Genomic DNA, 27,394 nt, shown 5'->3' with positions numbered 1-27,394 from the left:
TGTTTATAATATAAGAAAAAGGATGATTTACACTATCCTTTACACAACCTATCTTTGGCACAGAAGGGGTAAAATGTGCTGCTATAAAAATTTTCGACAAATTACCAGATGAAATAAAATGTCTGACAGACAGCAGTAATAGTGTCAAAAATAAATTGAAAAAATATCTCCTTGACAACTCCTTCTATACCATAGATGAAATCTTGAATAGTAATAAATCCATCTGTAAATATAGTATATGCATTTTGTGCCATTTAAGGGAATGGGGTAAATAATAGAAATATTAAAAGATGATGTGACTTACCAAATGAAAATGCCGGCAGGTCGACAGACACACAAAAAAACACAAACATACACACAAAATTCAAGCTTTCGCAACAAACTGTTGCCTCATCAGGAAAGAGGGAAGGAGAGGGAAAGACGAAAGGATGTGGGTTTTAAGGGAGAGGGTAAGGAGTCATTCCAATCCCGGGAGCGGAAAGACCTACCTTAGGGGGAAAAAAGGATGGGTATACACTTCAATTCACAATGGCCTGACGTATGTTTGCTCCAATGTTAAATATTTCTTTTTTTTCTGATGTTAATGGTAATAATGATTTTGTATCATCCCAACTTACTCTGAACACTCAGCAAACGCTCTCTGTTCCCAACAATGGGTCAAGGAACAAGTTACTGGGATAAAGATACTGAGTGGAACATCTGTCAAGCAGCCACGTCCAATGAAACATCCTGCAATTTTATAAGAAAATCACGAGAGAAGGAAGACAACGTAAGATAACTTGCTGCAATTTGTAGTATGTGGGTGAGGTCGGCAGAAGTTGTTCTTAGGTCGGCAGAAGTTGTTCTTAGACACTCTGATCAGAAAGGGAAATTGCAATGTTGGGAACTACATGGAAAGAGGCGGAGCTTCCACAAAATATGACCAATGATTTGGTTCGAAGCTCATTATTTTTCTTCACACATGACACCAGTGATCAGTTATATTCTTAACAGGAATAAGAATGCTCTGCTAATAAGTATGTTCCAAGATGTTGATGACACCAGTGACAGATCCGATAAGAAGCTGAAAATGATTTTGGATTATAATTCAGTAAAAGGGGCTGTAGACACCCTTAATCATTTAAGAGATACATATTCATCAAATGAAAAATCAGTAGGTGGTCCTTGGTAGTTTTCTGCAACATCCTTGATGTTTCTACTTATAATGCATATATCTTGTGGATTTCAGTAGACCTTAATTGGAATGTGAGAAAATTGACTAGGAGAAATTTCTTCAAGGAATTTTGAAAGTACGGGTAGCAGAACACATTGTTCAAGGACACATTTCTCAAGAAACAGATTATTCTCTGAGAGTGGACAGGAGCACCTAGAACACTAAAAGGTGTGGCAAGTGTGTGTGTGTGTGTGTGTGTGTGTGTGTGTGTGTGTGTGTGTGTCAGTAACACTTAATGTGCATGCTGTAAGTTCAGTTCAGGAAGCAACGACAAAAACAAATGGGTAGAAAATGTAGTAAACATGTTTGCAAAACACCCATCACCTACTTGTGTCCAAACTGCAATGAATAAGAATGAAAATTAGAAGATAAATGTTAATCCTTTCAGAAGTAGTTGTATGTATGATGTCAATGTTTGTGTGGCTGCTGATATGCAAGCAGCAATCTATATAATTAAAAGAGTTGTTGTTGTTGTTGTTGTTGTGGTCTTCAGTCCTGAGACTGATTTGATGCAGCTCTCCATGCTACTCTATCCTTTGCAAGCCTCTTCATCTTCTAGTACCTACTGCAGCCTACGTCCTTCTGAATCTGCTTAGTGTATTCATCTCTTGGTCTCCATCTACGATTTTTACCCTCCACACTGCCCTCCAATACTAAATTGGTGATCCCTTGATGCCTCAGAATATGCCCTACCAACCGATCCCTTCTTCTAGTCAAGTTGTGCCACAAGCTCCTCTTTTCCCCAATTCTGTTCAATACCTCCTCATTAGTTATGTGATCTACCCAGCTAATCTTCAGCATTCTTCTGTAGCACCACATTTCGAAAGCTTCTATTCTCTTCTTGTCTAAGCTATTTATCGTCCACGTTTCACTTCCATACATGGCTACACTCCATACAAATACTTTCAGAAACGACTTCCTGACATTTAAATCTATACTCGATGTTAACAAATTTTTCTTCTTCAGAAACGCTTTCCTTGCCATTGCCAGTCTACATTTTATATCCTCTCTACTTCTACCATGATCAGTTATTTTGCTCCCCAAATAGCAAAACTCCTTTACTACTTTAAGTGTCTCATTTCCTAATCTAATTCCCTCAGCATCACCTGACTTAATTCGACTACATTCCATTATCCTCGTTTTGCTTTTGTTGTTGTTCATCTTTATAGCCTCCTTTCAAGACACTTTCCATTCCGTTAAACTGCTCTTCCAGGTCCTTTGCTGTCTCTGACAGAATTACAATGTCATCGGCGAACCTCAAAGTTTTTATTTCTTCTCCATGAATTTTAATGCCTACTCCGAACTTTTCTTTTGTTTCCTTTATTGCTTACTCAATATACAGATTGAATAACACCGGGGATAGGCTAAAACCCTGTCTCACTCCCTTCCCAACCACTGCTTCCCTTTCATACCCCTCGACTCGTATAACTGCCATCTGGTTTCTGTACAAATTGTAAATAGCCTTTCGCTTCCTGTATTTTACCCCTGCCACCTTTAGAATTTGAAAGAGAGTATTCCAGTCAACATCGTCAAAAGCTTTCTCTATGTGTACAAATGCTAGAAACGTAGGTTTGCCTTTCCTTAATCTTTCTTCTAAAAGAGCAAGAAAAGAAAAATGCTGTTATACACTCTAAGAAGAATATCTCATTGAAAATGATCTGTATCAAATTTACCCTATGTGAATATTCAAATAAGAAATTTTCTTAGTAAAAATGCTGTGTGTCATTTTCAACAGCATGTAAATGACGCTGTCTCTTTAATATGTAATCCTTGATGTATGCTAGTTCTTTGTCAATACATAGAAAAAATTACATATAAATTTAACATACATTTGTTAGCAACAATTGATCATAGTGTTAAATGCCATGAAAAAGATATAAAACGTAATACATAGCCTAACGGATTTTGAAACTGATAGCGTGAAATTGTGATACAGTTGCAATCCAGTGTTCTGCAAGCAAAGGGATACATAAAGTTGCATGTTATTAGTTCTGTCATTTTTACATTTGTTTTTATTGGATTATTTGTATGTGCTTGTGGTAATTCAGTAGTATCTAAAAAGAAAATATAGTAAATTCAAGCACTCAAGTTAAGAATTTTGCGACTACATATTTTCTCAAAAATAAAAAAAATTAAATAGGAAAAGCGATCAGAGGTTTGTCAGCAGGAAGAATAGTGAATTTAATTCAAATAAGCTATTTTCTTAGTTTTTGATACGTAATATGATATTTGGTGGTAGTGATTGCTAGTTGTTATTGGTCATAACATTGAGCTATTTTATGAAAAGTCATCTTAAAATACCCAGTAAAATCTGTTTTCATATAGGATAGAATGCTCTTAGACATGAAACATATCATCTGATGTTTACGTAATTGTAATTGTGAGTGAGTTAATGTAAGTATGAATGAATTAGTTTCAGATTGTTATGCTGTCATGCCTCCATACGAAGCATTCATTGATCTGGACAAGCAGAGCCGTCTCATGCATTTTCTAGAGGTAATGTAAATCATTTTATAATAAGCTTTTGATATGTTTATTAGATCTGACACTGATGTCTTTGAGTGCCACTGTTTTACTGTTAAATCCTAAATTTGGCAGTACTTCATCTTGCAATTTTTATTTTGTTTCACATGGATTGAAAATATGTGTAATGTTGTGAAGATAATTTGTGCATTAAATGTTGCTGTGGGACATCCTGCATCTGAGCTTAGAGAGAGAAAAAATGTACTGTTACTTTTGTGTGGTTTGCAAGGCTTAGAGGATAAGTTCTTTTTCTTTTAAGTAAATTATTCATGGGTTTTTAATGTGTGTATCGGGGAGTTGGGGGGGGGGGGGGGGTTATTTTGTAGAACCTGGTATAGAAGTTAGTAAAAATACATGCTGGCAATTATATCACACCTGTAAGTTCATGCCTGTTTATCAACAGCATTTACACAGTGACAGAAAGATATTTTCTAACAGTTATGTCTGTACATAGATAAGAGAAAGAGAAGTATTTAAACTCACGTTCTATTGATCATGAAATGTGGTTGTGGTCGTTGTAAATTATACATGTGTGTGGAGTGGATGTTACATCACCTGCTTTGTATTTCCATTCGTGATACAGTAACAGGCACCCACTTAACATACATAATAAGTTACTGCCGTTCATTTTTAGACCTTATTACTTCCTTTTGCTTTTTCACTGCTTGTTTCAGATTGTATGTTGTATAAAGTGACTCACAGTGTTATGTTACCACAAACAATTTCGTGACTGCTGCTTTAATCAGTGAAAAGGGCATGGTGAAGTAGGTGAAACTTAAAATTGAAATACTAAACATTACTCTCACTCAGACCGTGGGACACTTGCACATCTCCTCCAATCTCCCTGAAAGAGTGCAGCACGGGTGGGTTGTGAGTGTTGGGGGTAATAATATTTATTTCATTTACCAATGCAGTTTTTAATTTCATCTAACGAGTCAAATATTGGAATGTGAGTATAATTGTTACAACACCATGCAGCGACTACGGTTGGTTACACATGACTGTGATTGTGGCAGTATTAGAAAGCTAGGCAAAGCTGGTTTCAGGGACAGCTACGAGGAGTGTAAGCAACTGAAACAATCATATAGCAAGCATTAGGATGCGACATAAAAATAATTAATACATGTTTACGGGACAACTGTTAATTTTTTTAATAAAGAAAGTGAATGATTGATTTCTTGCAATATTAGAGGAGGTAACAGACACAGTATAATTTGTAATAGAATAGGAGCCTCATGACATTGGAAAGTCTTCTTGTCAGGCTGCAGTTGGTATGTTTTTGAGTGACCTGACCACACAGTGCCCAACATCCTTACAGTGACCAAGGTAACCACCAGAGTGACAACAGTTGTTTGCCAGCCTGAGATAAGGCAGATTGGACTTGCAAAACAGAATTCAGAAACAAGACAGTTTATTTTAACAGTAATCAAGGAGAACAGAGACATTGTAAGTCAAATTTATTTAGAGTTTATTACCACCGATTAAGTTCTCTGACTTAATATAACTATCTAATTGACTCAATAAATGTTAAACCAACTGAAAATTTGTTAATGTGGGGAAGGCACCAAGAGTTAACTGAGCGACAACCAGAATGACGTATGAAATTAATAGATTTGACTAATAAAACTATAAAATGACAACTGCAAAACATGATGCTTCTGATTGTACTGATGCATCTTATAAACAAATAATATATAATTTACAACAAACACCTGAATTGTGATTTCTTTGATCCAGATTTGTGTGATAACAAAAGGAAGGTAATTACGTCGAGTAAAACTGAATAGACACTTCGTAAAAATAACCCATGACAATAAAACAATATCAAATGAACAAATAAGCACAGTAACAATAGCCTACTGTTTGAAAGTCACAGAAGTAAGCATTTCATAAGAAAACAGTCTTAAAAAAAGATATTACAGAATTATTGTTCATGACAATAGGAAAATAAAAGTTGTAACTTTTGTACTGGAACTTGGCCAAGGCATGTGGTCAGCTGGAGTGGCTATATGTGTTGTACTACGTAAATTGCATGTAAAATATCAGTGTATGGTCACACTCAATATTAGAATAGGAAGTAGGTCGGGAGTCACTGTGGGGGCAGTTATATTAAGTAGAATTGGTAGAGTGCTGTAATATGGGCAGCAGCTCGATGTTGGGAAACTTGTTGGTGCTTCTGTGCCTTCAACTAATCCAAGGACTTGCGCACAATTCAGTGTTGTTAGTATCCGGAAGAACTGGTAAGGTAGGACATGTACTGAGAGAAGTGAAATTCCGGGGGATGAATAACAGGAATGGTTTGGTAGTGGCATTCAGGGTTTAACTGTGCAGAGAACTAATATTCAGCTTCCAGAGTTATTAACAGAATACTTTGAATAGAAGTCCAATATTATGTAGTGTTACTCAGTATGAGTGTGGAGTGAAATTCTGGTGTACAACTAGCTTATTTTTATGCTGTGGAACAGAGATTGTGTTGATTCGGAGATCAGTTGAATTTGTTTCGTATGAGAAACTGTCTTCAGTCAACACAGTGAAATTGTGCAAACAAATTCAATGGTAGATACAATAAAACACAGAGGAATGAGTAAAAGTGCGAAATGTGGCTGAAAAGGTCATACCAGTTAATTTTGGGATAACAGACAGTGCAACAAAAAATGTAAAAGTAGTGACGCATTAGCAGCACAGGGTCTGCCAGTCACGTGGAACTGAAGTACGAGGGCGGTTCAGAAAGTAACCTCCGATTGGTCACAGTGCGGGTTGTGGGGGGAGTAGCGACGCCATCTGTGCGTTCACGCACTCAACAGGTCAGTCGGCATCAAGCCGTGGTCGAGTAAACGTCGTACCTGCGCTAGTTTAGTTTTTGTGGCAGTTTGAAATGTGTGCTGCAATAGAAAACCCCGCCAAATGTGAAGTGCGTGCTGTCATAAGGTTTTTTACAGCCAAAGGATATTCTGCAGCAGCTATTCATCGTGAGCTTTGTGCCGTGTACGGACCAAGAGTTATGAGTGAAGTTGTTGTCCGTGAATGGGTACGTTTATTTAAAAGTGGACGAGAAAACGTTCATGATGAAGAGAGGAGTGGTAGACCATCATTGGTGACTGACGAACTCGTTCAGACAGTTGATGCAACAGTTCGTGAAAATCGACTCTTCTCAATGTCGGAGTTGTCTACTGGTTTTCCACAGATTTCTAAGACTCTTGTACGAGATAGTGACAGCAAGATTGGGTTACCGTAAGTTCTGTGCACGATGGGTGCCCAAAATTCTTACCGACCACCACAAAACTCAAAGAATGACCTCTGCATTAGACTTTCTGTCATGTTATGAGGACGAAGGAGAACCATTGTTAAACAGAATCGTGACCGGTGGCGAAACCTGGATTAAGTACGTGAACCCTGAGACAAAAGAACAATCAAAGATGTGGGCACATTCAAATTCACCTACCAAACCAAGAAAAGCCTCGCAAGATTTTTCTGCCAGAAAACTGATGGCGACGGTGTTTTGGGATGCCAAAGGGGTGTTGTTGGTTGAATTCATGGAACGTGGTACGACCATTAATCAAGACGTGTACTGTGAAACAATAAAAAAGTTACGACGGGCTATACAGAACAAACGCTGTGGTATGCTGACTTCCGGTATCGTTTTTTTTGCACGATAACGCCCGTCCTCACTCTGCTCGCAGAACAACGGCCCTTCTTGAGTCCTTCAAGTGGGACGTTATCAACCATCCACCTTACAGCCCAGACCTGGCACCAAGTGATTATCACCTCTTCATGCATTTGAAGAAATGGCTCGGGTCACAGCGGTTTGATGACGACGAAGAGCTCAAAGATGCGGTCACAGGCTGGCTCCAGGCACAAGCGGGTGATTTTTATGCAGAAGGAATTTCAAAGCTTGTGAAGAGATACGATAAGTGCCTCAATCGCTATGGAGACTATGTAGAAAAATAGTGCAGAGATGTAGTTGTAAGATGTATATATTAAAATATTTTTATTTAATTTGGTGTTTTTTTTTTTTTTTAAAAATCAACCGGAGGTTACTTTCTGAACGGTCCTCGTACAACCATATTAGAACGCACAGCGGTACGCAGTGGACAAAAGGGTTCAGCTGTATGGCTGGCATTGTTTGACAAAGTGCAGATGTTAATAATGGCAGGCAATCGTCCGTTGCAGTAATCCAATGGGGAAGAAATGTTGTACAGGCATTAGTGATATCAAATTACAGTGGAACCTCAATTTTACATTCGCCAATTTTGTGTTTTTTTTTTCTATTCTGCACCATAAAATCGTAGCTCCTGTGAAAAAACACATAAGATCAGTGCTAAAAATACCCAGTTTTACGTTTCTTCCTAGTAAGGATTACCTTAATTCTAAGATCTTACTTGACGTCTCACTTGACATTGTCGTCTTCTTTTCCTATTGATATTTGATGTGACTGGTGAGTTATAAATAGCATGAAAGATAGGTGGTTCACACCACAATTGGTGGGCAAAGTTAAGGGAATATTTCAGGCTGTTGTGAGGAGGGGAGATGTGAGAGAGGAAATGCTGACCAAATCCACAATCAGTGTTGCCAGCACAACTTCCAACGTTTACCTTCACTGCGCAATTAAGATACAACTAATGCTAGATTGCAGTGGTAATGGAAAAACAAGACAGTCGATGCAAAGTGTTCTGGACCGAGCCAATACGTGATGAAAGGGCCCAGCCACCACCTTTTTTTTTTGAGCCACGTATTACTCAGTCTCACCTTTTTGCTTGTACTTCTGGTGTACTGTATTCAGCAACAATATTAATCGTCCGCCTTTTAAATTCTGACGCTGAGTCTCAAAGAATATGCTCGGTCATAATCGAGGAAACATCACCCAATTAACAGCACAGCCACCACACCACACTAACACACACAAATGGCCCTTCATTGACGGGAGTGCTGGTAGGGGTGAAAGCATTTTGTGAAATGCTGAAAATATACTTTTTGTGCAGGTTCTGTGCTGTGTTGGAGATTTCACACAGAAGTAGAACAATGACTTAAGTGCTCGTATCTCACGCCATAGCACATTTTAAAGACTTACGTGCTCATATCTGATACCATACAGTTAGGAAACTACATACACTACTCGTGTATATACTTTGCACCTGAACTTGCTTTCAACTTTACATTTTACACAGTGTACAGAAATTCACTGAGCCAACTTCTAATAAGCTTGTAATGTCAGTTGGGGAAGTAAACTCATTTTTTCATGTCTGTTTAACCAAGCCTAAAATAACACTATAACGGTGGTGAGCATATGGAGTGTGGCTTTTAAGAAAAGCTTTAAACAATGACAGCAATGGTGAGAAAGTATGTCTAAGCAGATTTCAGCTTTTACGCTTAGTTTAACATTTAGCTGCTGAAGAACTAATGAAATTCATTACCACAAATTATTGTATAAACATTGTGTTGTACGTTTAATTCCCATCACATAGACAGATTTTATACAATGTATTGAAGAGGGTAGTGATTTTTATTCTTAAATGCCAATTACATGTGTTTTTGCTCACATTTTAGGGCATTTCAAAATTTTCTTCAATCCTGCATTTTCCTCTTTTTTTTTTTTTTTTTTTTTTTTTTTTTTTTTTTTTTTTTTTTTTTTCAGTGTGGGCCGCATGAAAACGTAAAATAGTGGTTTCATGTTTAAAGAACTGTAAGGCACAGAGGTTACTTTATAAGTTAGAACAGGACAGGTGCAACACTTCAGCAAAATATTCTAGGTATCAGGGCCTTATTAAGATGAAAACACAACTGAATTATCAACCTGTTCCAACTATAGATTGACATAGAAAGTACGAACTCTACTTCCACCGAAGGCTGATGATAAAATATGTTCTCAATCCCTAAGCTGTAAATTGTGTGAAGTGGCAGCAAGTAAATAATAGTGACATAAAGTCATCTCTTGGTGTGCATATTGGCTGTTGTGCTGAATGATTCTTGGAATTTGGAAGGATCTGCCACAGGAGGTGGTATATCGCTACCATTATACTTGATAAACCAATCAAAATGAAATAGTCTTCTGTTCTGGGAGCTGTAATTTGGCATTGACACGTGAAGTGAAACACAATCTCTGAAATTGAAATTGTCCATCCTGGCGTGCACAAATTTTTTAGCTGGGCATGGTTTCATGGTGGTTTGCTGTAACATTATTTATCTCCTACCTGTTATAGTGGCAGTCAAGTATTCTTTTGACTATGGAGTCAGTGCCTCCCTGTCGCAGCTGCATTGTTCTGTTGAGCTCTCTTCCAAACGAATTTCAATCTTTCGGTCAGGTGCTTCACTGTACTGGAATTTATTCCAGGGGTCAACTTCTCTATCTCGAGCGCATTTTGTGGCCTGAGCAATCTCAAAGGGACTCAACCCTCTTACTTCGTATATCCTGGTGTCATATGATGAAATTAGAAATATCAGTAGCCTATCCCAACCTGTGTGTGAGCTGTGGTAGTACTAAGTGATTGAGGAGAATGCTTTTACACTGTCTCAGCAGTCGTGTCTTCAATAAGTATCATTGATTATTTTTGAGGGAGAGGCCCTATTGCTTCAGTCAAAGTTTGGAGAGGTATTTTAGATCTTTGTCCATGCGCTCTTAGCACACAGGAGACTTTTTAAAATCCTTAGACATCATTCTTTCACTGTGGCCACCAATAATGGCCTGTGACATGTACTTTCCCCATTATGAAGTGTGTATGCTGTCATGAAGGTCATTCCACACCAAGTGGTCTAAAACTGAAAAAAGTTCCCACCATCATGGTCTCCAATTTTCGTCAAATTTTAACTGTAGCTTTAGTCAAGTGTTGAAGTAAGTTTCCCAAGATTTCAGGCCTCTAGCTGCAATAGCTGCTGATCTAGACCCCCTTGTCTGAAGTGTACTTAGTCCGTGTGCATGCAACATAAAAAAAATGTCATATTTGGAGTCTAATAAAATCGAAACTAATTCATAAGAATGGTTAGTAAGATGCGACCCTGTACAGTTTTTTTTGCTGATTCCAACGAAATTATGTATAACATTACTCATGCAAACCCCGGTCAAATAACTCGACTCAAAGTATACTTCAAAATTTGCCGTGACACAACGCGACAAATTTTGACCAATATTAAGACTGCAATGATTTCCTTGCAGTTGAAGATATGGACTTGAACTTTTGGCCAAGCTTCATGCTTGTGCTAGACATAATGCAGCCGGATTTGCAATGATCCAGGCCATATGGTCGCCCTGCAGTATCTCTTCAAATTAGGCAGTGTCAGCACAAACGGTAAAATTTACCAAAGTTTCAAGCCAATTACTAAAAAATAGTTGGCCTGAATCTGCTTGTGAATAGTATCACCTAAAAGAGAAACTCTTGCTCTACAAGACTGACATTTGTTTTTTTTGCAACGCGACCATTAAGTACTCATTAACTCACATCAAAGTTGTTATATTTTGTATGCGCGATGCACTAATTTTTCTTCATTTCTAGGAATTTGAATCTTAATAGTCGCTTAGAATTACTGATATAATTGGATATTTCATTCGTGTTTTATTCAGTGATTGGCCAGTGAGAGATGTCAGAAGTTAATGAAGAAGAAGAATCGTTGGCCCCCTGTTCAATTGGAAAAGATGCTGCTGCATCGAAGTGCCATGTTATCTTCTATGCTAAGAAGACTGGATTCAAAGCGTTTAGTGATTTCACAGAATGTGACCAGAAATCGCTTGTTTCGCGTTCAGAAGCCAAACTTGACGAAAATTCCATCATTTGCTTCCACCATGAAGCCCTCTTCCTACATGAATATCAAGCGATGCAAAAGAAATGTTGCAATCCATTCAAGAAGAGGAATCACAATGTAAAAGCTGGACTTAGACTGCTTGATAATGAAACAGCTGCCAAACTTTGCCTGTTAAAGAAAAAAGAAGTGATTGATATAAAACCTGGTCAGAAGCTTTGCCCTCGCTGCATGTCGGCACTGAACCAAAAGCTAGAAGATTCATCATCACTATCAACCCAATCTGAACAAGATTTCACAACGGATGAAACTGAACCAGCCATCAACAAAAGTTTATCATTTATTGGTGCTTCACCATTGAAAAGAAGACAACTAAGTAAAAGAGATAAGCAAAGCTATGCAAAAAGAAAGATCTTGGATGCACAAAGTTTAATTGGGAATCAAATTGCTGCTGCTGTAGGAATCAATTACGATGAACAGCCAAGTTCAAGTAAAAGTCGCCCATGCAATAATTGTGCAGATCTTGATAATCTTATAGAAGAGTTGAAAGAAAAATGTAAAGTGTCAAATCGTAGGACAAAAGTTCAAATATTGACCTTGGTTCCAAGAAGCTGGACAATTAAAGATACGACAACAGCATTTAATGTATCAGAAAGAATGGTAAAGCAAGCGAGAAAACTGAAGAATGAGCAAGGTGTTCTAGCTTTTCCAGCAAATCGGCAAGGAAGGAAGCTTTCAGATGAAGTTGTCCAGAAAGTACATGACTTTTTTCAAGATGACGAATTCAGCAGACTTTGTCCAGGGAAGAAAGACTGTGTGCCTGTGAGAATTTCAGGAACAAAGGTGTACAAGCAAAAGCGGTTGTTGCTTTGCAATTTGAAGGAAATGTACGTGTCTTATCAGAAGCAAAATGGACCAGAAATTGGCTTCTCAAAGTTTTGCGAGCTTAGACCAAAATGGTGTGTTACAGTTGGCTCTGCTGGAATGCACTCAGTTTGTGTCTGTACAATACACCAAAATGTCAAGCTTATGCTCACTGGTGCATCAATCAATGAAGACTACAAGGAAATTCTTAGCAAAGCTGTTTGCAGCTTGGAAAACAAGGATTGTATGCTTCATCGTTGTGAAAACTGCCCTGGTCCAGAAGGTGTAGAAGCAGTTATTGCAACATATTTTGAAGATAATGACCCTGAAGAACTGATTGAGTACAAACAATGGATTCATACCGACAGGGATACTTTAGAAACAAAGCAGCTTTCAACAGAAGAGTATGTTGAAGATATTGCAGCAAAAATTTGGAACCTGTCTTGTCATCACTACATTGCCAAGCATCAAAGCCAGCACCTGAAAGCTCTCAAAACTGATTTGAAAGAAGGCGAATTCATAATACTAATGGATTTTGCTGAAAACTATTCATTTATTGTTCAAGATGCAGTGCAAGGCTTTCACTGGGAAAACAGTCAAGCAACAGTTCATCCATTTGTAGTCTACTACTGTGAAAACGAAGAGGTGCAATGTGTGAATCTTTGTGTTATTAGTGACTGCCTTCGACACGATACGATTACTGTCCATGTTTACATTGGAAAAGTAATCAATTACCTGAAGATGCAATTTTCCAAAATAAGCCACATCCACTACTTCAGTGATGGTTCAGCTGCACAATATAAGAATTTCAAGAATTTTCTCAACTTATGCTATCACAAAGAAGATTTTGAAATAACAGCAGAATGGAATTTCTTTGGAACAAGCCATGGAAAGTCGCCTTGTGATGGCATTGGAGGCACAACAAAACGGTTGGCAGCAAGAGCAAGTTTGCAACGTCCATATGAAAACCAGATTCTAACACCCAAAGATCTTTTCAACTTCTGCAATGATAATATCAATGGAATCAAATTCTTTTTCATCAGCAAAGAGGAAGTTGAAGAAGAAAAAGCTTCTCAAGAAGAAAGATTCCTGCAAGGGCACACTCTAGCTGGCACAAGAGAAAACCACCATTTTTTGCCCATTGATATGACGACAATTAAGGTCAGTAGAGTTTCTAATGATGCGACATCTTTTTTGGCCAACATTAGTGCTGCTGAAGTAGTAGTTCAAGTCATGGATCTTCAGCCTGGGCAGTATGTTGCTTGCATTTATGAAAAGAAATGGTGGATTGGAAACATCGTTGAAATCTCAGTCGAACAGAAAGATGCTTTCATAAGCTTTATGCATCCTCATGGTCCTGCAAGTTCATTTTATTGGCCCTTAAGACGTGATACTTGCTGGATTCCAGAACAACTTATCATTGGTGTTATTCCAGCTCCATCAGTGACATCATCTGGTCGGCAATACAGTTTTCCTGAAAGCATTCTCTTGCAAATCAACGATGCTTCCAGAATGATGAAGTAACTGAGGAAGACAGGCTTGGGAACCTGCATAAAGAAACCCACAATCAGGCTTGGGATCCTGTGGTAAAGACACCCTGTAATCAGGCTTGGGAACCTGCAGTAAAGATACCCACCCGTGGCTGTTACTGCATGGCTATCGGGCGTGGCCCCTATGGCGATGGGGATGCTGGTTTTATTGTGATAACCAGTAATGGCTCAGCCATCATGGACCAACGCAGGGCACTGCGCACACAAAATATAAGATACTTTGACCTGAGTAAATAAGCACTTAATGGAAGCGTTGCAAAAGAAAAATATATCCATCTTGTAGAGCAAGAGTTTCTCTTTCAGATGATACTATTCACAATTAAATCCAGGCTGACTATTTTGTAGTAATGGGCTTTGAACTTTGGTAAATAAAGCCATTTGCGCTGACACTGCCAAATTTGAAGAGATTTTGCAAGGCGACTATAAAGCCTGGGTAGTTGGAAATCCAGCTGTATTATGTCCAGCACAAAGATAAGACTTGGTAAAAAGTTCAAGTCCATATCTTTATCTGCAAGGAAATTATTGCAGTCTGAATATTGGTCAAAATTTGTCGCATTAAGTCACGACAGAATTAGGGGTACACTTTGAGTCGACTTGTTTGACCGGATTTTGCATCAGTAATCTTATAATTAATTTCGTTTGAATCAGCACAAAAAACTGTACAGGGTCTCATCTTACTAACCATTCTTATGAATTGGTTTCAATTTTATGAGACCCCAAAAATGGCATTTTGTCTGATGTCGCGCGCATGCGAACTTACTACCCTTCAGACAAGGGGGTGTAGATCAGCAAGTATTGCAGCTAGAGGCTTGAAATCTTGAGAAACTTAATTTAGCACTTGACTAGTGCTACAGATAAAATTTGAAGAAAATTGGAGACATGATGGTGGGAAGGTTTAGACCACTTGGCATGGAATGACCCATGACATAGTTGTAGTATGCGTTTACGGATAACCTTTGGCACTTCTGCTCATTCTCCAAGAGTCACTCGCGTATACAAAACATAGTCTCTTGGGACAAAATATGGGTAGGCAGCCCATGTCTTATACTTAGCATGGGGCTGGCAGGATCCTAATTTTCCTGCTCAGAGCACATGCAGTCTGATTTAACTTGACAGGCTTGTTGTTGACTGTTCAACTAAGTTTTAAGGCTGATATAACAAGTCTGCTGCTGACACAAAATCCATTGTAAACTGCATTTACCGCGATCTGTCATTGTTATAGGTAAAACCGAAAGCAACGGGTGCCAAAATGAGCCAGAGGTTCTATTTCAGTGATGCTGCAGTTTTGTTCAGCTCGATTCAGCTGATGTGATGCATAACCAATTGGTTTTTCTGCACCATCTTGCATTTGAACCAAAATGCAGTCGATGACTGCGTTGCTTGAATCATGCTACAAGGTAAAAGATAGTGCAAAATCCAGATAAACCAAGACAGGTGAACTTGTAAGAATTTTTTCAGTTTTAACATAGCACTGTTTCCCTTCTACAGCAATTTTGTGAGCGGTATTGTTTGGCTGCATAGTTTTCCATGAAATGGCGATAGTAATTTGTCAGTCCAACAAATAATTGCAATTCTTTAACGTTCCTTGACACTGGAAAAACATTCACTGTGTACATTAACCACAGATCTAGTTGCACACTATATTCTTACAACTATGTGGCCTGTGTAGTACATTTGTGACCTCGCGAAACTGCACTTTCCTGTTTCAAATTTAAATTAGTGTGACTAACAGAGTTAGCACTTTTCTCAATCATTCTGCATGTTCTCTCGTCATACTTGAAAAGACAATATTGTCATGTTAGGACTCCTAATGCCCGAGGGGGTGGGTGGGGGCACAACAAAAGTTATCTTTTCCGGGTGTTTCTGAACTATAAGAATTTGATGGTAGCCAGTGTGCATATCTAAGATAGTGAAGAATTTGTCTTTACCAAGGTGATCAGTCCTTAGAAGGGGATAAGTGTCTGGTTTCATGAGGTTACTGACCGCTTACGTACCAACTTATATGTGATGAGCCTCTTCCCCATTACTCTCTTCCTTTTTTTATTTTAATTTTATTTAATTTTTTTTGGGACGATTACTATAGGTGAATACCTGGGGGCTGAAAGGAGGTTGAATTACTCCTGCTTCTAGCAAACCGGAAATACGTTTCTCCACTAGTGGTTGCAAGAGGGAAGCTAAGGAATATGGTTTATGGGTTATAGGCCTAGCATCACCTGTAGCGACATCATGGCACATTAAGATTGCCAAAAGTTGTTTTTTTTTTTTTTTTCTTCAGGCAAACTTGGAGATTCGGCTAGAGTGGGGGGTCAGTACATCCCGTCCTCATTACACAAATGTTAATGCACTGTGGTGAGGTTGGTACCCTAGGAAATGTTGCACATAGTGGATTAAAAATGCACCCTGTTCGGGCAATCAGGAAATTTACTGAACAGATAGGACTGAAATTATTACATGGGTGTAAGGCATATATTACACAACAGCAGTGAACAATGAGCATTCAACCCCCTCATGCCCCACAGTTGTGATATACAAGATCATGAGAGAAATTTCCAATGTGAGTGGGCCAAAATGTATAATGGCCTAAGGGAAGAATGTTGCCTAATCGAATTAATACACAGTGGACAGCAAAATGGCTGTTTGTAGTATCAGTATGTCATTAGGATTAAAATTCGTATATCTTTTGTTGATTTCGAAGTCTAACCAAGCACATATTAAAACTCTCCAAAACCTCACTTCAGCCTTTAAGCTCTCCAGCTAATCAACAGATGTTACTAGTGGATGTAGAACTACTTGTGACCTGTTTCATGGAACACAAATGTGCAAGTAATTCTTTTGTTAATTGTAGTGAGTTATGATGAATTTTAATAAGTTGCAACATTATTGAGCATATTGGAACCAAAAATGATACTGCATAAAATGTTCTTTTTGTTAATTTCTCAGATATGAGGTAGCTTTAAAGCTCATTTTTTCCTGTTTGTTTATTTTTACAGAACCTCCAGAGAGGTGACGTCGTCTTTTGTTCTATTGTCAGCAAATCCGTCTCTGGCCTGATGTTGAAGGTTTTGTGCTCTGATGGTGAACAACAGCGTTACGTTTCAGACATTAATGTCAAGGTATTGCAAATGGCATACAGGTTTATATATTTATTTGAAGGTCAGAGTCTCATGTATATATGTGGTATATATGTGTACACATGTTTTTTATATTTTATATAAATTCTAAGAAAATGGTAAATCTGCATTTCAGATTTCTGAAGTTCACTTGTCTTTGAAAATTGTTGTGTTAATATTTGGTTTCATTGGATGTACTGGAGTAGGGTTCGACTGCTGAATTCTTTCCCCAAAATAATGTGAGAAAGTACTGAGACTTCGTATGCATGTGCTGTATGTTATTTCCAGTATCTTAGCGAGATGTGGAAGCTCTATCTCAAAACGTGTAAGTTACATTCTGCTTTCACTATTGTTTGTTGATTACGATTTTGACAGCCCCAAGTTAATTTAAGAGAGAACTGAAGTAGCTGGCAGCTTTTGATAGTTTGCAGCAGGTAAATCACCCATTGTGAGCTGTTTTTGCTAAGGATAAAGAATGTCCAGAATTCTGGACAGAATACCAAAAGTTCACCGTGAATAGTTAAGTTGATTATTCTTGTGTAAGACTTACAATTATTTCGTTGCCATTACCTGCGAGTATTCTGCAAGGCTTTGGACCATCCCTCGTCTCTTGATAATCTTTTCCTGTTAAATGTTTCCAGTGACTGATCCATATTTTCGATTCTAATGTTCATTAAGTATGACATTTTTGTTGAAAATCAGCATTGGATAACCTGTTCTTATTGTACCAAAATACGGCAATTAGTTGATGACTAATTAAAAATATGGGTTTGAATTTCCGTGCCAAAAGAAAAGCTTTGATGTGCACGTCCAGTTTGAATTCAAAGTATTCAGAATAGTTTGGATTTGATTCGAAAAGTGGCTTACTGATGATTTCCATTCCTAAGTTTGATTGTCATATTGATTTATGATTCCCACTCCAGAGACTAGGTGATAGATGAAAAAAATCTTGAGGGTTATTGATTTCAAATTTTCCATTAGTATTTGGTACATTTGTTTAAGATGTTTCAGAGCCCACAAATAATGGCTTGCATCAATCATTTACGTTCTCTTAGGATTTCCTACTCCATAGAAGCAAGCAGCTGCATGTGCAATAGTAACTTGCTTGTGCTTAAACCTAATGGATATCAAAATATTTTAAACAGTTTCCCTTGTTCTACAGTTTCCTATTTCTAAGATACCTACAGCATGATTTTTGAAAAGTAGTTTACTGAGACGGATGCTGATGAACAAAGGGCATTTAATTTTTGCCTTGTCCATGGACGACGATTTACGTAATCTTTTAATGAAATGGAAATGTGCTTAAAGAAGCATTCTTGCCATAATAATTATTGCATTCAAATGAGGTGTGGCATTTCATCTTGGAGATGCTGCTTCAGGTAATGTATGATTTTGGAACATTTCATAAAAGCAAACTTATTCAGTTCAATGAAAAGGAAATTTTTATCTGCCATTTTAAGGAAATGATGTACTCAATTTTTCATTTTTCAGCTATTCTTCAGAAATACATATTTGTCAATATAAACTGCAAGGAAATGTCCTATGAAACCACTAACAATGCTGCAATATGGAAAGTAGCATGTTGGAATGGCAGTAAAGGAATTGGTTCCAAGATAACCTTTTATGTTGCTGTGTGGTGTACTTAACTACTGAGACCTGTGGAGTGTGGATTGATGAATGATGTTCTGCTACATGGGAAACTGATCCTTGAGGTTCAGACATGTCAACTTTAAATTACATGTTAAGTTCTGGGTGAAATATGCACTCTTGTGACTATGGGTTCATTATCTCAATGAAATGATGAATCTCTGTAGAACTGTCAAAAAAGTAAAAAAAGGAAAAAAAAAAATTCAATGAAGATACTCAGAAGATAATTAGTGTATTTGACAAGTTGACAAGATTGGAAACTTCCTGTTCGGACTGTTAATGTCATTGGTAAATAAAGGCTCTTTTCCTACAGACAGATTTATTAGCGATGTTAGGCAAAGATCCAAACTGTGACATTAAATGAGGGTGGAGTAACAAAGTATTCTTGTACATTTTTAAATGAGCCATCTTTTGTACTTTCCTTTTTGGGGAGTATACTTTCGTTCCCATTCTGAAATGCGTGAGACTGTCCTTCGCCTGCAATATTCCCTTTTGGCAAATCATGGGGCCAAAATCTTGTACAATGTTACAATCGCGAAAGATTTCTCAGCAGTTCTTGATAATAGTAACTTGGCCAACAAAAAATTCTCTCAGCCATTCCAGTCTTGCATCATTTTACTGTATTTCTCGTGTTCCTAATGTTCACTATTTCGTAAAGTATTCCCAGTTTCATATTAAAGCAAATGTAGGAATTGGGGGAACAAAACAAACTTATAATAAGTGAAGAAGTTGACTATCATTGTAGTGTAAGAAGGAAGATGTACATGAAAATTGTGTGTCCTAACCTCCTGGATGTTGCCTCTAAACCTTTAGAGCAAAACACATTTTCTTGCTCAGGAAACCTTCCTGAGGACATTCGACAATATTAAATTGTTTGGAAGTGCTTACATTTCATTACATGTGTATTGCTGTAACCCTTAATGAACTAATGTTTAAAATGGAGATATTAGTAATTTTTGCTGCCTTAAACTTCATGCCTTCAGATTTACTTGGCCCTAAGTTAAAATATTGTTTCAGAATACTGCAGATATACTGTAATTTAGAAGTAGGGGTGTTGAGTGTGTGTGTGTGTGTGTGTGTGTGTGTGTGTGTGTGTGTGTGTGTGTGTGTGTGTGTGAGAGAGAGAAAGAGAGAGAGAGATATTTGTGGGAAATTTGTCTGTGACCAGTAAATTTCAGGAGTTGACAGGCTACATTTTTAATTGCAGTAAAGAAAGTTTTAGTCCAGTAAGTTAATGGTGGGTAATAAAATAGAAATGACATTACACTTAAATGTACTGTCTTAACAACACCAGCCGGTAAATACCAATAGTAATGTAATGGGTGCTGGAATTATTAGTTGGTGATTCTTTCACTAATTCATTTCAACTACATTAAGTCCTTATCTTCACTTGCTGTTTTTTGGGTCTGAAGCTGAAGGAATTTTTCTTGGCGCTTATAGTGTTTTCAGTTACTCTAATTCTATTTCTATCTTCTGTGTAGCCAGTAAACTTATGTGATTATTCCACAGTTAATGTGTGTACATACTTAGTACTTTGCATAAAAGTTGGGAACATATAGTAGTTGGATCATAGGAACAAGGTAGCCATTGTCACAGACATTGAAAATTTGTGATTTGGCAGGTAGATGATCCTAAATCAGTAATTTTTCGCAGTGCGGCTATTTTTCCAATGCGGTGGTAATGTGTGTATTAGTCCCATACTTCATACTGCCATTTTTGTCTTGTAACCAACTGTTTATATTTCTTCCGTAAAGTCTTTGCCAGGAACCATTTCTGCAGGAAATCTATTGCTTTGTGTAAAATGAATAAAGTAAATACTTTCTGCATCAGTTAATATGGGACGTATGTTTAAGTATTGGGTTTTGTTTTTGGATTTCCATTTTTGAATTACATGATTGTTTCAGATACTACTTAGAACATACTTTCAATATTGATGGCTTCACTGTTTGATTAAAACAGGATTTGTAATTTGAAGTGCTGTCAGCACCTTACTGTAATTCTCTTAAATGGAGTAAATGTGATTGTAAAACAGCTTTCTGAAATAATGGCTGAACCTGTACTCTTAAAATGTTGTGTTGTACAGTACTTTGTGATTTTCGTTATGCATGGCTGAAGCGAGAAAAGGATTAATGCTCTCAGCAGCTGTTATTCCATGTACTTGATATTTTGCCGTGGTGTATAAATAGGTGCGTCATTGATGATGACTGAGGTATGTAATGTTTAAAGGAAATCGATTTCACCTCAGTAGATATCATTGGACAGTTAGTATTGACTCAGACTGGATATTCATTGCATCAGATTAAAGGTATTTTTATTCTCAATTTATTTTTTACTTTTTCATTCATATTTGGGACAAGAATGTGAGGTTCCCATTAAGAAATTGTATCATGTTTGAATGTTCATGTAGGAATTGTGTAACACTTCTCTGATAGTTATATACTCTTTTAAATTGCTGTTCTTTTCATTTTTAACTTATCCATGGAAAATGGATACAGGAATGTGCCTCCTACATGTGAAACAGCTATTTCATGGTGAATTCATTATTTGTGTGTGTGTGTGTGTGTGTGTGTGTGTGTGTGTGTGTGTGTGTGTGTGTGTGAGAGAGAGAGAGAGAGAGAGAACTTTTGAGTTGAAAGTTATGGATTTTTTATTTCCAAAAATGTTTCAAAACAGATTTGGAGCAAAAATTATGGTGTAGGCTAAGTGGATTTGAACCGAAAATAGAAAATAAGAAGACTGAAAACAATCTTCGTGTCAGCATTTGGTGCATTTGAAAGTCAAGCACTGAATGAATAGTGTAACATAACATTGTATATATAATTTTACTATGTAATCCAGAAGCTTACTGAGTATGGTAAGACATTGTATGCAGTAGTCTGAATTGTTTTGACAAGATAAGTAGTACACTCACAGTGGAAACCAATGTTTTGCAGTCTAAACTGTGTAGATGGATTATTTCTCTATGTGCATGAATCACTTGGTCTGTTGTAAAGTTCTTTCTGTGATTTGAATCAGTTCACATAGTGCATATGGTGTACTGAACAGTACACGAAAACAGCTACCCTACAGATTTTAAACCGAAGTGTTTTGCAATAATATCCTAATACAGTGAAACCCAGTTTTACGTCACATTTCTACGCTTGTGCATTTTTGTGCAGTTCTTAATAAATTTTTAATGCAGCTTTTAAGGAGTTATTCTTACAAGTTATGAAAGTGCACTGTCACATGCATGCATTCTTCTATCATATGCTACAAAATTTTTTCTAACATCTCACAGAACTTAGATCAAATAGTATGGTGTGAGGTAATGCAGCCTAGAAAGAGTTTTGGATCAATTGCTTCGACTATTAGAAGATACAACTCTGGCTTCTTGCTGGCGCACATTCCACGTGTAACTTCCTCAATGCTGTACACCACCTTTCAGCTTTATGAATTACATTCTTATGTAGTAGCATGGTATTTGAGTTGCATGTGCTAAAGTTGTTCTTTTCATATCTTTGAAGTCTTGTCTGGATCCACTGTACCTTTATTGGAGATACTTGAAAACCAAGCAAAGGCTGTCTCTTATGCTGGAATCTACTTGAAATTCACCATTTACTTATGCTTGGAACACCCTTAATTCATTTACTAAAAAAGTTTAAATTGTTACAATAATTCAAATTCATGGATTCACACAGTAGATAAAAATTGGGAAGGGAACAATCAGTTTGTAGATAGCACACAGAAACACAACAGAAGAAAGGTGTTACTAGCCTTCTTGGTATTGCTGCTGCCCCCACCCCATTTGCCCCTGCCCCACCCCTCTTTTTCAGTGTGTGTGTGTGTGTGTGTGTGTGTGTGTGTGTGTGTGTGTGTGTGTGTGTGTGTGTGTCTGCTGTTTATCTCTGCACCTTTTTTCTCACGTTTAGCTGTGCTGTGTTAATGCCATTGTTAAAAACCGAACAAATTGCGCAAGGAAGTTGATGTGACAGCTTGTTATTTTAACAGATGCGACAACATTAATGGGTGATTTGGCAGCTCTGTAAATGGCATGTTACATTAGGAATCAGGAAACAGGAATGGTGCCATCTGGACAACAAACCTTTGCTGTTGATCCTTATTACTCAAGATAGCATTGTGAACCAGTGAACGACACACCGTTGCCTTGATGGCGTTTTACAAAAACCACAACAGCTATGTGGCAGCACAGTGTATATTTTATGCTCATTACAGTCTTGTGCTCCAGTCCTGTCTGCACTGCTATCAAAGTGTGGGTATAAAACTTTGAGGGAAATGGGATATAGGGTGTGCAATACTGCCCTTACAAAATGCAGATAATGCAAAAACTGAACGCCAGCGACCTCCCAAAGAGACTACCGCACTTTTTTATCCGCTTTTTGTACTCCAAAAAACCGCCTGCGGCTTAGAATCGAGTGCAGAGTAAGCGGAAGTTCTGAAAAATGTTGGTAGGTGGCGCCACAACTAACTTCTGCCGTCGAATATACGTAGCGCTACACAGGCATGCTTGTGCAGACTCGAAGATAAATACTGGCGCCAAAACCTCTGCGCCAATAAATAAATTAAATGAAAAGGTAGAAGAATGTAAACACTATGCCATGTATTCTTTCGTATTTGCTACTACCTCATTTAAATCCTGTCTGCCTAATAAACTACGAAACTAGAGTGAGACACCAGCAAGCGCGGAAGAATATACGTATCATGTCATTATTATATTCGTATTATTCTTATGGTGGATAGTGATAGTCAGAAATGAAGCACGGCAACTGACTAGATTTTTAAATCTAAGATGACTCTAATTTCTATGCAGAATGTTATGTACTAAACAGGCGTCTGCAAGGATTTTCAAATGGAGAAAATTTTTCGCTAAACTCTCGTTCAGAACATCTATCATATGCAGTCTATTATTTGGTTCTTGTTGATCATTATCAAAGAAAGCAGCAGTGTAAGTAATAACAAATAGCAGTCTCTTGTCATTCTTTCGCTTATGTGACAATTCCTCTCTTCTTTTTATTGTAAGTGGCGGTAGCGCGCACAAAAGCATGCCATGCCTCGAGCGGCGACAGGTCGTAAACACTCTTTATCAGAATCTGACAAACAATGCATGACACAGTACAATAATGCATTTTCAGCTTAGAGTGACGTAAACACCTATAACAAAGAGAGCGGCACTGATCTGATTAAAGCAAAATAAGCCATCGATTCAAACCATACAAAACATTTAAAAAAGGAAGGGTACCCTTATAAATACGGACTGAGCACCTGATGCATACCAATGGCTACTTGATAAAGCTTAAATGTTGAGCTTACGACTCGAACCAAACTACTGTAGCTGTATATTCATCCATTCGACCTAAATTGTGTCTAATGTTGCAATGGACCAACTTTGTTTCAATTTGGAGGTGCGGTCTAAAACTTTGCTCTCCCCCTTGAATTTCGAGTCTCAAATTTCAGGTGCGGCTTAGATTCGGGGAAAATTTTTTCCCTTGCTTTCGAGTCTCATTTTTCAGGTGCGGCTTAGATTAGAGTGCGGCTTAGATTTGAGTAAATACGGTACGCTTCTGCAGAGAATTGTTGGAATGACCACCCCAATCCATACCTATCAGCATCCATTAACACATTCGACAATATCTTTCCAGGTCATCTCGTCTCAAAGGATGGGGACAATTCTTGGCCTCCAAGATCCCCTAACCTTTGATCGTTTAATTTCTTCCTTTGGGGTCGTTTGAAATCACAGATCTCCCAATGTGACCCACTGCACACAATTGAGGAACTGAAGGATCAAGTTTGGGAAGAATTTAATCAAATTCCAGTGCCAATCCTGTAAAGTGTGATGATGTCTTAAGTTCCGTAAGACTTCGTGTGTGAAGAAAAATTAAGCCATGTACATGCCATTTTCAGGTGCTTTTAAATTCAACGGTGGTTTCAAAATCACCTATTTCTTTGCCACCCCTGTTGCTCACAGTTTGAAAGTTCTTACGAAATAACTAGGACATAGGAATGAGTCTCATTTTGTGTGGCCTGTTGTTGATGATATAGAAAGTCAAATTTTCAAAATAGAAAGGAAAAAATTACTGAACTCAACAGTTGGAATAATATTCCAATCAAATTGTTTTGTACTGAATGGAGTGTCTGAGTTTTGCCAACAGAATTTCTTGACGTAACATTGTAAATAATGCAGAAAAGGTAAAAAATCTTATTTTTGTTGCTTTTTTTTTTATTATAACTCAGTAGGTTTTTTTCTCGTATGAACTGTTGAGACTGGTGCTAGTTTAAAATTGCTGATTTTGGCTGTCTCAACAAAAATCTCTTTTTTGCCCCATACAAAACTCTTACTTTTTTCATGACCTTCAATAGTGTAGGCACCTCTTTAGTAACTCTGTTGCACCTTCTTAGCATTCTGCCTATAAAGTGCCGTCATTGGTTTACCTTGCTCACAACATTATGTATGCTATTTTGCAATTTTTAAGTTGTTCGTAATTGTAAATCCTAGATATTTAATTGAATTGACAGCCTTTTCATCTGTTGTGATTTATCGTGTAACCGAAATTGCACAGAATCCTTTTATCGCTAATGCGGATCACATTACACTGCTGACAGAGTGAGTGGCGCAGTGGTTAGCACACTGGACTTGCATTCGGGAGGACGACAGTTCAATCCTGCGTCTGGCCATCCTGACTTAGGTTTTCCGTGATTTCCCTAAATCGCTCCAGGCAATTTCCGGGATGGTTCCTTTGAAAGGGCAAAACCGACTTCCTTCCCTAATCCGATGAGATCGATGACCTCGTAGTTTGGTCTCTTCCCCCAAACCACCCCCAACATCACACTGCTCATTATTTAGGGTCTGTTGTCACTTTTTGCACCTTACAGATACCTCGTCTAAATCGTTTTCTAGTGTTTCTGTTCTTCTGATGACTTCTCTTGATGGTAAATGACAACATAATCTGTGGACAATCTAAGAGGACCACCCAGATTGTCTCCTAAATCGCCACTTGTTTTACTTGATTACATTCCATCACTTACCACAAACTGTGACCTTTCTGACAGGAAACCATGAATCCAATTGCACAGGTGAGATGATACTCCATAGGCACACAATTTGATGAGTAGTCTCTTGTAAGTATGTAAGCCTGTCTGAAATAAATTAATAGTGTTTTTCTTCTTGTTTTTTATTTTTGGTGCTTTTTCTTTTAATATTTGTAGCTGCAAAAAGGATGAAATCAGTGTATGCTGTATTCAACTTACGAGGAGGAATTCACTAAATTATGACCTTTAATACTAAATAAGAGTGTTATAATGGAAAAACTTTGATACAACTGAAAAACACTAATTTTCGGCTAGCTCTTGCCTCTCGGTGGTTTGTCAGAGTAAAAACCTAAATATTGAAATTTGTAGGAAATTTAATGTACTTTTACACTTGATAGTTTCAGAGTTATGAGCAAAAGACCACCAAAAATGAATTTTCTTTCAGTTTTTTTTTTTTTTTGCCCCCCCCCCCCCCCAATGTTGTCACATTGTCACAAAATTCTGTAGGCAAACCTCAGATTCAGCATCCCAAAAAAACATAGGATAGAATAAATCATTACTACTACGTAACTTCCCACTAGGGGCCCATTTGAGCACAAATTGATGTTTTAGAAAGAGGATATTTCTGTTGAAGTTGACATGTTGGCGTTCAGTGTATATAGAGTATTTCTTGTGTGTGTGTGTGTGTGTGTGTGTGTGTCTGGAATTTCATAAAGCAAATTTGTGATCACATATTTTTGCCCTTAGATTTTTCTTTATATGTTACTCTGAAATTAGTTTGAAAATTGAATTATTATGCCAGATTTATTTTCCAGTTATCGACAAAATTTCAGAGCAATTAATCGCCTTTATTATTTTAGGCAGTCCACAATTATCACATAACAAATAATTGGTCAGATTCAAAAATAAGTTTAAAGTCCAAAATCTGTCAACTTCATATCATTTAACAGTATAAGGTTATGTAACTTTTCATTATAGGTGTGTGGAAGTTCATCTTAGGAGTTAGTATTAGGAGTCATTGTTGACATGTCTACACGACAGAAGTGATGAAAGGTCTTCTTGTCGTTTATTTGGTTCCCCAACTGTGTTCTGTGAAATGCGGGTTGTTAGTCATTGTGGTATTAATAGAAAAAAGTGAAGTTGAAGTTGATTACTTAATCCTAGGTTTTATACTCAAAAAATTTCAGTAGTGGCACTTTTTAGCTTGTAAGACATAACATTGGTGAGAGCAAGATGTCTTTGGTGTCCCAGAGTCTCAGCAATTCCATTACATTGCTAGACTTCCTCCTGTAACTGGAGAATCTAACTTAAGTCCCAATTCAAGTGGCAGTGCTATTTACAGCAGTGTTTCACATCTTTGCCTTTCTGTTTTTCATATACAGGGTGGTCAGAAATTCCCGTTACAAACTTCTAGGACATGTAGAGGGTAGTGAGTACAGAACATTTTGAATAGAACCCATGTCCGGAATTGTATCGTTACCATTCTACGACAGTTTTCAATTCAGATGTGTACCTAGTCAAAGTTCGTCAATGTCTGCTTAGGGCAAGAGAGACGTCTTGGAGTTCCCTGTCTGGTACGCGACAGAGTAGACACGATGACTTGTACTACGTCAAACGATCCCCAGATGTCACTTATTGTCCGTTTTGCTGAGAGACCGAGTCAATACCTATGCATCACCGATAGAGGAAACATGGTGCAGTACACATTTGCGGAATACACAGACATGCTTCTTGTG

At 37.7% G+C, this 27,394-nt stretch overlaps 1 protein-coding gene across 3 annotated transcripts in view; it reads left to right on the top strand.

Moving 5' to 3' along the window:
- The window catches only part of LOC124591625 (tetratricopeptide repeat protein 14 homolog), an 88,865-nt gene that overhangs the window by 25,737 nt on the left and 35,734 nt on the right, over positions 1-27,394 (top strand). For all 3 annotated transcript variants that reach the window (XM_047131750.1, XM_047131747.1, XM_047131749.1), the window contains exons 4-5: positions 3,627-3,709; positions 16,869-16,991. In XM_047131750.1, coding sequence (XP_046987706.1) covers positions 3,627-3,709; positions 16,869-16,991 — 206 coding nt within the window. The remainder of the gene's footprint in view (positions 1-3,626; positions 3,710-16,868; positions 16,992-27,394) is intronic.

This window comes from Schistocerca americana, chromosome 2, assembly GCF_021461395.2.
Source record: "Schistocerca americana isolate TAMUIC-IGC-003095 chromosome 2, iqSchAmer2.1, whole genome shotgun sequence".
In the NCBI taxonomy this organism is placed as follows: domain Eukaryota; kingdom Metazoa; phylum Arthropoda; class Insecta; order Orthoptera; family Acrididae; genus Schistocerca; species Schistocerca americana.
This window is presented reverse-complemented; position numbering and strand designations above follow the sequence as displayed.